The sequence below is a fragment of the Phasianus colchicus genome, chromosome 6 (assembly GCF_987193195.1).
Source record: "Phasianus colchicus chromosome 6, bPhaCol1.hap1.1, whole genome shotgun sequence".
Taxonomy (NCBI): Eukaryota; Metazoa; Chordata; class Aves; order Galliformes; family Phasianidae; genus Phasianus; species Phasianus colchicus.
The window spans coordinates 11074982-11087108 of record NC_143441.1 but is presented as its reverse complement, the minus strand read 5'-3'; the positions used below and the strand labels follow the sequence as shown (position 1 = coordinate 11087108).

The 12127-nt window shown below is 38.4% G+C and overlaps 1 protein-coding gene across 3 annotated transcripts in view; it reads right to left on the bottom strand.

Moving 5' to 3' along the window:
* Positions 1 to 12127, bottom strand: part of LARS2 (leucyl-tRNA synthetase 2, mitochondrial) — an 88878-nt gene that overhangs the window by 28317 nt on the left and 48434 nt on the right. For all 3 annotated transcript variants that reach the window (XM_031590349.2, XM_031590348.2, XM_090142425.1), the window contains exons 13-14: positions 10349 to 10447; positions 7460 to 7597 (exon numbers count right to left, since the gene is read on the bottom strand). In XM_031590349.2, coding sequence (XP_031446209.2) covers positions 7460 to 7597; positions 10349 to 10447 — 237 coding nt within the window. The remainder of the gene's footprint in view (positions 1 to 7459; positions 7598 to 10348; positions 10448 to 12127) is intronic.

Here is a 12127-nt window from a genome sequence, read left to right as displayed (position 1 = left end):
TTTCAAATATTGCCCAAGTACTGGCAAGTACTACTGGCAAGCGTATCATTCAGTCACCGAGCAGCACTGGTCTCCACTATGCTGCCTGGTTTTATCCATGATTCGAAGCAAGAGCATTTCTGTAAATATTTTTTATACTCAGGTTTAAACATCGGTTGCCTGAAAAATCAAGTTATTTGTAAGTACGTTAAAGGATCTTCGGAAGACAAAATTTCAACTCAAATTTAAAGAGTAGAAACAGAAAAACGTATTTTAAAAATAGGAAGCAGTCATCAACTCAGATCTCAAATAATTACCTAAAATTATCTAAGTCAATTAAAAGGTGAAAAACCAGGAACAAAAGCCTTGCATCCTATCCGAGATTAGTGAGTATAGAAATATTTCAGGAGCAAACTATTTGGGATAGTGCTCTTTCTACAAACTAAATAAATTATACTAAGGAAAAACTAAAACATTTTTTCTCCTATAATTGAATACACCAGGCTGTTTAAGAACTCAATTTAAAATAGCTACACTTGTTACTATCTAAAGTAAAGCTAATGAGGTAGCCAGAACATCAAAGTCAGATAAGACTGTCCACTGGAAGTGATTTTTCAAGGAACACTTATTTTCAATGACAAACTGCTAGTTCAGATCACACGCCAAGTTATTAAAGGCTGAATGGAAAAATGAGCATTTCCTATTTTTGTTTATGCTGACAGAGACAACAAAAATGCAATACAAAATACATTACCAAGTATGGGGGGAAAAAAAAAACAACAACATTCGTTCCTACTGGGAGACCACATGAGAATGGAGAAATGCCCAAACAAGAAAACCAGAGCTGTCTAATAAACACAAGGCTCAGAAACAAATGGAGCCCTAAGCAGTTTTCCCTTATGTGCAGAGTGCCCTTGTCAGTGTTGTGATGGCTCCATCGCATGGTCACATGCAGAGTTACACTGCCTGCAGCTCGCAGCAGGGGTCAGTGCAAAGTGCAACACCTTCATCAACATCTGGATGAAAGGAGAGAATGCACCCACAGCAAGTTTGCTGGAGATAAGAAGCTGGGAGGAGTGGCTGATGCACCAGAAGGCTGTGTTGCCATTCAGTGTGGCCTGGACAGGCTGGTGAGTTGAGTGGAGAGGAACCTTACGAAATTCAACAAGGACAAGAGCAGAGTCCTGCACTTTTCAAGGAATAACTATATGCATCAGTACAGGTTAGAGTCTGACCTGCTAGATAATGATCTCTGTGGACAAGGATCTCGGTGTCCTGATGGACAACAGGTTGGCCACGAGCCAGCAGTGTGCACTTGTGGCCAACAAATGCCAAACATCCCAGGTATCCCAGATGCATTAAAAAGAATGTGGCCAACAGGTCAAGGGAGGTTTTCCTCCCCTTCTACCCTGCCCTAGTGAGGGCACATCTAAAGTACAACGTCCAGTTCTGGGCTTTTCAGTTCAAGAAAGAAAGGGAACTTCTAGAGAGAGTTCAGAGGAGGTCTACAAAGACTTCAGGGGCCTGGAGCATCCCCCTTAGGTACCTGCATCATTTCAGCCCAGAGGAGAAAACGCTAAGGGGATCTCATCACTGTTATAAATATCTGAAGTGTAGGAGTCAAATGGATGAGGCCAGGCTGTTTTCAACAGTGCCCAGTAAGAGAACAAGCAGCAATGGGCACAAACTGGAACCTAGGAAGTTCCATACAAACATGAGGAAAAAATTCTTTACTGTGAGGGTGACAGAGCACTGCAATAGGCTGTCCACGACCTCTAGACCCTGCCCACATGCTTTCCTGCGTAAACCACTTCATGGAACCAGCTTTAGCACAGGTGTTAGATGAGATGATCTCCAGAGGTCCCTTCCAATCCCTATAATTCTGTGAGTTCACAACGGCAGTAAATACTGGACTCAGAAGGATAGTCCTAGAAAAGGAGCTTACTGAATGTGTTTGCAACCCACGTCTTTAGAAAGGTTGGGAGAGCCCAATACCACGTCCTAGAGCTAAGACAGGACCTTGGTCAGTCACTGGCAGCTGAGTCCAGGAGGTTACAAAATGTGCAGTTAGAATCATACATACTGGCACTACTGCAGAAGGCCAGAATAGAAACGAAAGATGGCGTTGCAGGGACATTATTTCAGGCTGAAGAAAGATCAAATAATATTGAACATTTAGATTTTACGCAGTCAATAGTTGAGTGCTTTTACTGAAAATCAATATTTGTGATCAGGTCCCTAATGAACTCTGAAAAGATGTGAAACACTTCCTTTAGAGAATAACCTATTTCTGTCATACAGGTACCTTCTTTTGTTCTATAATGCAGCTATGTAAAAATAGTGCCTTCTTATTCCACGTTTGCTCTCTATCAAAGTCAAATCTGCTGAGTTAATGGCAACAATAAACTTTTTTATTGGTTTGTAATCCTTCGGGAAGAATGTATTAGATTCCACTTACAATTATTCATCTGACAGAACTGATTACTAAAGGGAAGAGGCAAATTCTGTGTAACTTTTACTTGCATTAACATGGTTGAACAGATGTAACCGAGTGTGTCAACACACTCACCATGGTGGATTAAGCTGGAACAGATGAGGTAGTTGCTGGCCCCAGCTGCCTACCTGGACCATCTCCCAGTGTTGGTTACAACAGGGAGGGCTGACTGGCTTGTGAATAATTCCAGATCTGTTGCAGTTCACAGATAGCTAAAACAAAATAATTTGAGCTTAATCTGTCATATGTATCAGTACCCAAAGGGTGCTACTTATGCTGCCTTCTCAGCTCCATTTCAATGAATTAAAAACATATGTAAAAGATCATGCCCCATCTCCAGGGGCTATTTAAACTATATTTACACCTTTACAATTATAGATGCCAAATGTTGCATTTGATATGAAAGCAACTGTGACATCTGTAAATGAATGGCATATAATATTTATACTGTAATAATGTATATCATATGCAAGGAGACTGCTTTTCAAATCTGAACTCTGAAATTTTTAACTTTTGTTTTCAATCTCATTATTAATGGTCCTTAGTATAGAATTAAAGACTAACGGGAAAAAATGACAATAAATTTGAAAGGAGGTTAAAAGCCAAAAAATGAAGATTTTCATAAGAAAAATCCATCAACATGAAAACTATTACAGAATAATGGGGGAATCTCAAAGATTTGTCCGAATACTAGTTAGCACTTTAAATGGTGGCAGCTTTCATTAACTGATATGTTAAAATTTTACTAATTTAATCAGCGAACAGAACTGAGCAGCTAGAAAAAAGTCAAGAATGCACAAGAAGGCAGTATTTTTTAATACGTTAATATATTTTCCCTCAGAGCTGTGGGCTTCAATGCCATGACTTTAAGCTTCCTACTAATAAACTTCTTGTTTCTGATCACCTTTTTGGTCTCCAATACTCACCCTTGAGCAATCCTAGCAGAAGACTGGGCAAAAGCAGCTTCTGACAAAAGCTAAAACATGTTCAAAACATGTGGTATTATTGATAGAGGAGTTGCAACTTCCACATCAAAACAACTTAATTTGACTTCATGGCTTAAAAACACCTAATGCTTTAACTTCTGCAGAGCTAAAGCAAGTAAGCAATTTTATGTACGATAAGGAATTTGCTACAGTCACCTTGCATTCTAAATACAAACATAAGCAGTACAAACAACAGATCCTGGGGGCAATGCTATAACATATCTTCACATGTACAAGTTCTTAAGTTTGTGTATTACCTCAGGGGGATTCTGTACAGTCTTGAAAATTATGTCTACATAAAGCAGCTTGGATTTTCTCTGCTCTTGTCACTAAACACGGTCAGTGCTTTTTGTGCATTTTTTTTGCACCAAAGTTGAAGTTTTCCCTATGAAATTTACCATATTTAGACCAACATACTTTACACAGTTTTGGTGCTACTGCTCTGTCGCAGCATTCCAAATTTATAAACCTGTAGGACTGCAAAGCCTTAAAATAATGCAGATTGAAAGGGACCTTTGGAGGTCATATGGTCAAATCTCCTGCTCGCAGCAGACCTAACTTCAAAGTTAAAACACGTTGCTCTGGACCCAATGAGAAGAGTTTTGAAAATATCTGATGATGGAGATCACTGAAACTCTCTAGACAAACTGTTCCAGTGTCTGACCTCCTTTACTGTCACATCTTTTCCTTCAGTGCAGCTCTGGACCTTATTGCAGCCTGTGACTGTTACTCCTTATCATTTCTCTCTACGTGTCTGAGAAGAATCTCGTTCTGTCTTCTCCATAATCCACTTTTAGGAAGCAGAAGACTGCAGTTATATTCCCTCCTTAGCCTTCTTTTCTCCAAGGTGAACATGTCCAGCTCCCTTAGCCTCTCTTTGTATGCCACAAGCTCTACTTCCCAGCTGTCTTAGTGCCCCACCACTGGACCTTCTTCAGTGTGATAATGTTCCTCACACTTGGGGCCCTGAAACAAGACATGATATTCCAAATGTGACTTCCTGAGTAATGAGCAGAGATAGAGACAATCACTTTAGAACATGCTTTTGTTAACACAGTGTTGTATTCTCACGCCTACTGCTGATTACACCCAACTTGGTTTTCATCCCCCAAAGCTTTCTCCATAGTGCCTTCTCCTACATAACTGTCCCAGTTCATGCTGCTGTTTCCATGTACAGGACAAGACCATTAGTCTTTGTTGAACTTCAAGAGATTCCTGTCAGCACCACCCTCAGTGTGCAGTGATCAATTAACTTGTGGAGGGTGCGTTCTGTTAAATTGTCTGGATTCTTGATGAAGATATTAAGATCTACATCAGCAATGACCTCTGAGGAAGACCACTTGTAAATAACTACCAGTCAGATTTTGAACCATTGTCCTTTTGAGCCTGGTAGTCTAGACAGTTTTTCCATCCATGTTATAGCCTACCCATTTAGTCTTTATCTTGCAAGCCAAAATACAAGAAACTTCTCAAGAGTCTTGCTAGAGCCATAATAAATGCTCATTGTTCATCCACAGAGGGAATCATCTAATCACAGAAGGAAGACAATTGAGTTGGGCATAACTTACATTTGGTAAATCCATGCTGCTTACTTCTAGTCACATTATCTTTCCTGAGTCTGAAAATTACTTCCAGGAGGGCTTGCTTCAAAATATACCTGGGGACCTAGTGCGGCTGACAGGCTTGTAAGTAATTCAGATCATCCTTCTTGCTTGTTCTTGAAGATGCACATCTTACATCTGCCTTTCTCCAGTCACTAGGGGCATTCCCTGAGTTATCATATTGCTAATCATTACATCTTTCACCACAACATTTCATGAACAATGGGCAACACCTCACAATGTTAAAGGTCAGCTCCTTCATCACCCCTGGGATGCATCCCATTTTGTCCCGTGAACTTGTGCATGTTTGATTTCCTTAATTCATCCTACTTGGCAGTGGGTAGTAACCATCCTACTAAGCACAGACCTTGATAACAAAGACCAAGGAAATGATTGTCTTTTGCTTACTAGTTTGTTAAGCTGTTTGTCTGATCTGGTATCAGGCCAATATTTTCCTTGATATTCCCATCAATGTATCTGCAGAAATTCTCACTGCCTTCACATTCTTCACAAGTTTCAATTCTAGATAAATTTTGGCTTTTCCCAATTATCATGGGCCTACCCTTTTACATTCTTCCAGGGGCAACCAACCACAAAATCATAGCATCATAGAACGGCTTCGGTTGGAAGGGACCTCAAGGATCATCAACTTCCAACCCCTCTGCCACAGGCAGGGTTGCCAACCGTTATATCAAGTACTAGATCAAATTTCCTGGGGCCCCATCCAACCTGGCCTTGAACACCTCCAGGGATGGTGCATCCACAACCTCTCTAGGCAGCTGTGTCAGCACCTCACCGCTCTCAGTAAAAAACTTCCCCCTGACATCTCTCCTCTTTTAGTTTAAAACCATCTCCTCTTGTCCCACCACAATGCCCGCTTCCACTCTCCATGTACTTATTTTTAGTGCTCGAGGTCAATCATGAAGTCCCTTTTCAGCCAAGTTGTGCTCTTTCCATGCATTTTCATTTTCTTGCACGTCAGATTGGAGGACTGCTTACTTTGCAAGCAAACTTTTTTCTCCTTGTGGTCTCAGTTTATAGTAACAGTACTTTAGCCACCACAGTTAGAGAGGTAGAAGAATTTGACCAGCAGAAGAACTATTGTATCACAGCTCCATGAGATGGCAGATAGATCAGTATTGTAAAGTGCTTTGTAGCACTGATAAAGCTGTAATCACCTGCAAAGAAAAGCTTTGAAATTCTCTGCTAAAATAGTTACAGAAAGGATCAACTTTCAGAAGCCCACTCTCAAAGAAGGAACAGCCTTACTGCTTGCAAGCTGGAGACAACTGAGTAAAACACACGTACAGAAATCATCCATACCAAAACTTCAAAGAAATGAAACAAATGAAATAAAAAGAACGTGTGATAAAAACTTGATAGTCTGTTTTCATCAAATGATTATGAAATAACTCACAGGAATATTCCAGTGGCTCCATTACCTACCTATTCCACTCTTTTCTGGTGCTCAGCTACTTAAATTCTAGTATTATAGTGAAATCACTATGTCATGTGTTTGTCATGTTCCTCTTCTGCATAAAGTTTGAGAAGTGGATGCTTGTAAGGAATGAATGTGAAGGAGTTGCCAGCTCAGAAATTACCAAGCAGTAGTTCTCATGAGATCACTCATTCTGATTTAATCTATTCAAACATCTCTGCTGATGGGGTAACAGGACAGAAAACAGGTATTTCACTGTTCCACCACTTATACTCTCCCAGTTGAAGCACTCCTGTGATGGCATTTTAGGGTACAAACAGGCCAAAATTTGAGTGGAAACTGGGTCATTAAGTTGGGAAACAGGCAGGACAAAGCATAGTAAGATCTAATGACTCATGTTCCTACCTCAAACTTAACCCCTAATCAAAACAATAATGAACAGTACAACATCACACTACAACAGTAACAAGAGTTGTTAAAAGTAACTATGTAAAGTAATTGAATAAAGATTAATTGACAGCAGGAAAAATATACCTATTTTGCTATTATGAACTATTTTGCACTGTTCAGTCCCCAAACTGCAGTGAATTACATGAGTACGTATACATGGTTACACTGAAATTAATGATATTACCATGCAGAAAGTTATCTATTTTTTTAATAAGAGTACTACTCAGAATGCCTGAAGTTTATAGCTTATGTAAACTTTTGCAGGCTGAAAATCTACAGTAATATTTTATCACTTGCTCTGAGCCAGTTAATATCCATGTAGCAAAAAAAAATGCTAGGTATGCATGCAGAAAATGCAACAAACTATAAGAAAAAAAGTAGTTAGCCTAATAGTTAAGACTGACCAGCAGAAAAATGCAGGTTTATTCAAGGTGATCACAACAGTGTGCAGTAACACTTCTGCAAAGTATATGAGATCTGAAAGATTTTAATAGAAATATATAAGGCTTACTTGTATTTGGTCATCTTTAGATCATGGCAAAAATGGCTGAAAAACCTAGCATAGAATAAGTGCATAACTGCATGCTCCTTGCCTCCGATGTACAAATCCACAGGCATCCAGTAGTCAGCCAAGTCACGATTAAAGGGCCTGAAAAAAAATGCAGAATAATTGGAAAAATACAGCAGGAAAGAGAAAGATCAGTTCTGCTAATGTAGCTCACCATATCTGACTGGACACCACTATTTGCTGAGATCTACACATGTATAATAAAACTTGCTTTGCGATCTTTTTAATCTTGTCAGAAATTACATGCTTATTAAAGGGAAAAAAAATAATTTCCACTGAGAAACGGCTTCAAAGAAATATTGTTTTCATATATTTTGAGTAACTAAGATTTCACCTATGTCACCTCAGAACGTGATGAAAATATTTTCTTGTTCTTTATAGGACTTTACTTCATCAACATCCTGTGGCTAGCATTTATATTGTTTATTATTTACCAACATCAAGTTTTACATAAAAATATATTGCTATGGAAGACAAAAGACATGCCTGATTACAAAAATAAACTTTTTACTAGAGTTCTGCACTGTTGCCATTAGAGGGCAATGTAGCAGCTTAATACAACACCGTTAAACATTCGAACAGTCAGATGGGTCATCGTCCTCAAACCTAAGGATGCTCTGTGAATTTACAGGAAATGCTGGTGGTTATTTGAATTATCTGAGGCCACCTGCATGGTATCCTAGTATTACCTTATACTTTATTAAATATTCCTATACAGACCATTTGTACATTCTTTAACCTATATTTCCTGGCTCCATTCTAACAAATTTACTCATTTTGTCTTCTTGTTCAATTATTCCAACTGTAATTCTTGTGACAGCAATACTTTATTCCTCACAAAGGAGCCCAGACACAAATCACAGATATGAAATTCACACGTGTAGTGCAGCAAGTCTAAATTTAACGTTGTTCACATGGCTCTGAAATCAACAGAATAATTCTCCCAATTTCTAGGTTTATGAAATGACTTGTAGAAATACAGGTTTAAGCATACATAGCTTAACGGACAAAATAAAACCAACAAAACCCCCAACAAATAAATTAAATGGAGGTAGAAATCTACTACAGAAATCTGAACAAATGCTTTTATTTCAATGTAAAACAGATTTGGCTACACTAAGCTGTTACTTTGACAGCTGGATGTTGCATATGCCCATTTCATCATCAACTGCTGGAAAATTTCCTCTTGCTCATGCACAACGGCATGTTTTAAACTGTAGCTGGAGAGATAGCAGTCTCTGTAACTTAAATAATATCATTAACAATAAATTCACACTGTCACTACAAGATGATCAGTGTGAAGCAGAAGTGTTCACAGAAGACTTTTCTTTAGGTTAACTGAATGAGTGCTGCCAATACAAAAAAATAACTGGCTAAATCACTTGGTATGTAGTATGTACCCAGGCACTGCTCTGGGCAATAAATAAATAGTCAATCCCCTAAGAGCTTTATATTTGGTAATAATATCTAAGAAATGCAACTCTTTCTGTCATCATTACAATGCAGTACTGTTCCACTAATTCCTCTTTGGAAAAAACAAAAAACCAAACCAAAACAAAAAACCAACTTGCATATTTTACTCTTATTTCACATAAAATCAGGCAGCCAAACCTGACATTTGAATGGCATTCTTGACATGACCTTCTCAAAGCATGCAAACTTCATGTATACAAAGACAGTTTACATGGACATCAGGAATACTAAAATGGAAACGTCAACAATTAAAGCAAATAAAGCAAAATTAAAGCACACCTTACTAGACTCCTTCACCAACATGAAGCTCATTATCTCCCACAATTTGTCAGGAAGATTTACGTCATCTAGTCGACGCTTTCCATTTATCTGTGCAATAACTGAACAACGTATGAAAAGTACAAAGGTTTGCTACCATCAGACTGCCCTACAGAATAGCTCTCAAAATACTCAAGAAACAGTCATGGACATCCATTGGACATCCATTCAGCCATGGCAGGTGGCAAACTAATTTGACAGGTGTATGTAAAATGCTTTTGGACAGCTTAGTCAGCCTCTGTGCAGGCTGCTTTAATGCTAGTGAGACAACACAAGGCAATATCAGCCATAGTAATGCAGACAGACTGTATGAAGCAGATAAATGGCTAAATAACTACATCTATCTTCCCACAGTGTCCATGCTGCATTCACTAATACACAGAACATGAAAAATCTCTTTTTATTAATTATGCATTTAGTCGAAGTAATACACAGCAGAAGCTTCCTCTTGCACCACCTCACTCTGGCTGTATGTATGACAAAGCAGCAAGACTTACTGCTTTAAAAGAAAGGAATTAAGGTGTCCATTAAGGTGTCATTCTTGGCAGCCAGAAGTTACACCATACTATCCCTCCTCCTCCCACTGGAAAAGAACTACCTGTCTACACACCAGAGTACTCAGTGTACTACTGGGGAGGACAGGCTCAAAGCAACTTACCACAGTCTCAGAGTTGTGATAGGCTGTCACTCTTGATAGCATCCTCCTCTAACAACCATCTTTAGTTCCTTAGCTGAACACTTTCACTATACCCTGGATCAAAAAGCCCTTTCATCCTGCACTTACACAAGCAGTGTTTACACATTCTGCTTTTGTAGATCTCCTGGCATCGGAACAACCAAATGCCAAAGTTTTGGAGCAATCCCTAGTCAACCCTTTGTTTTCCTCAGGCCATAGAGCAGACAAAAAATCAGGTTACTGCACAGGTTTAAACTGACTTCTGCAATTTAAGATAGAAGCACCAGTGAATCTGGCCTATTTTTTCCCTTCTATTCAGTAAGCCAGGATTGCCCACCAGGCAGCTCTGTATCCAGACCCCTTACCTGTCAGTGTTGTGAGGGTCTGTGTATCTCAGGTAATACCAAGCAGAATCCACAAATGTATCCATGGTATCAACTTCTCTCCTAGCTTCTGCCTTACATCTGAGCAGGAGAGAAAGACAGCAGCTATTGTTAAGAAAGCATCAACCTTGTCAACAGAATAAACACGTATGGAATGGTCGTGAAGAAATTCAATTTTAAAACTGAAAGAGTCTGAACAGTTTGAAGAGTGATACGTTCAGAAAAATTTCAGTGTAAGGAACAAGTGCACACTCTCCTTCCCCTTCCCTCCCAAACAAAACAAAATACAAAACAAAAGGCTGAACAGCTGTAAGATGAAGCAATAGCAGACTGTACAGCACATGAAAGTCTTCTCAATCACATATTCCTGTAATTTTTTTAAGAAATGTTATTAAAAAAAAAAGCAAGTCTTATAGCAAAGACAAAAATATTTTTCCATAGGGTTAATGGGTACTGAATATATGTCTCATTCATTAGGCACCAGCAGACAAACCATTTGAAAAACAATCAGCAGAAGGAGCAGGTGGTTACCTCTCACTGATTGTCTTTACAAAATGTTTTTTTCAGATTCCATTCATAATCTCCAGGAAAAAATAAAAGAACTTAATTGAATTTCAACTTTCACTGAGATGCGTCAAATTACTTCTAGAACGTGTAGCACATTTAAATTAATAATATTTATTTCTTTTGCAAGGAGTTATACTGGCAGCAGTGAGAAGTAGTTCTAAAAGATATTCAGGTAATTCAGGTAAAGAAGCTCAGGTAATTTTCTTGTAATCTCTCCCAGACAAATAATTTGTTTGTAGGAGTCGATAATCATCAATCACCACATTTAATGAATTTTCATTTGTTGCAAGTGATCTCTCCTTACAGCTTTTAATACTAAAAGAATGAAAGTTTTGCAGCCCATGGCACACTTGTATGTGATACACATAATAAATACCCACATGGCTATATGTAACAGACGTATACAACTTATAAATGCATGTAAATTTAAATATATATACATGGAATAGATATGCATAATAAATGAGCTGTTGCTATTTAATTTTTCCAGCTGCATCTTTAGTCAAAATCATCAAGCTTTATGTTTTTGCAGCAACTTGTATCTGCCTTTCTACCTGATACTTCAGCTTTGCTTGTCAGGGCAAGTTGATGAGAATATCATCCTTCAGTGTTTTCCTCCCCTTTCTCTGCCTCACATCCATCTCTATCAGCAAGATTTTCTTTCAACAGGAATAATGCAGCAAAATAATTTTACTTTTTAATATAGAATAGCCCTTTTATTAAATTGTACATATGAGCAGGGACTTCTCCAACGTAAAATAAAACTGGAAGCAGCAGGGCTTGTCAGTCAAAATCAAGAATACTTTATAGTAATTGAATCACAATTGTATCTGTCTCATGCCTCTGCTGTTGCTCATACTCTAAATGGACATGGCTCATCAACACAGAAACAGTATGGGCATCTTTCAAAATTCATACAACAGGCATAATACTGTAATCAGATTAGATGATCTTCAGACAACTAACACAATTACCTGAACTTGTATAACAATGAATAACTTAGACATCTCTTTCCACTCGTAATTGTTTATATTATTGTAACTCAGATGTGAGTACTCACAGACTGATATTTTTCCATCTCGCTTTCCTTATTAATTTGAGGTATTAAATGCAATTAATGAGAAAAGATCTTATTACTGGAGAGAAGGACTAAAGGAAGGGATGATGTAACATCTCAGCGCAAGGGAAAACAGG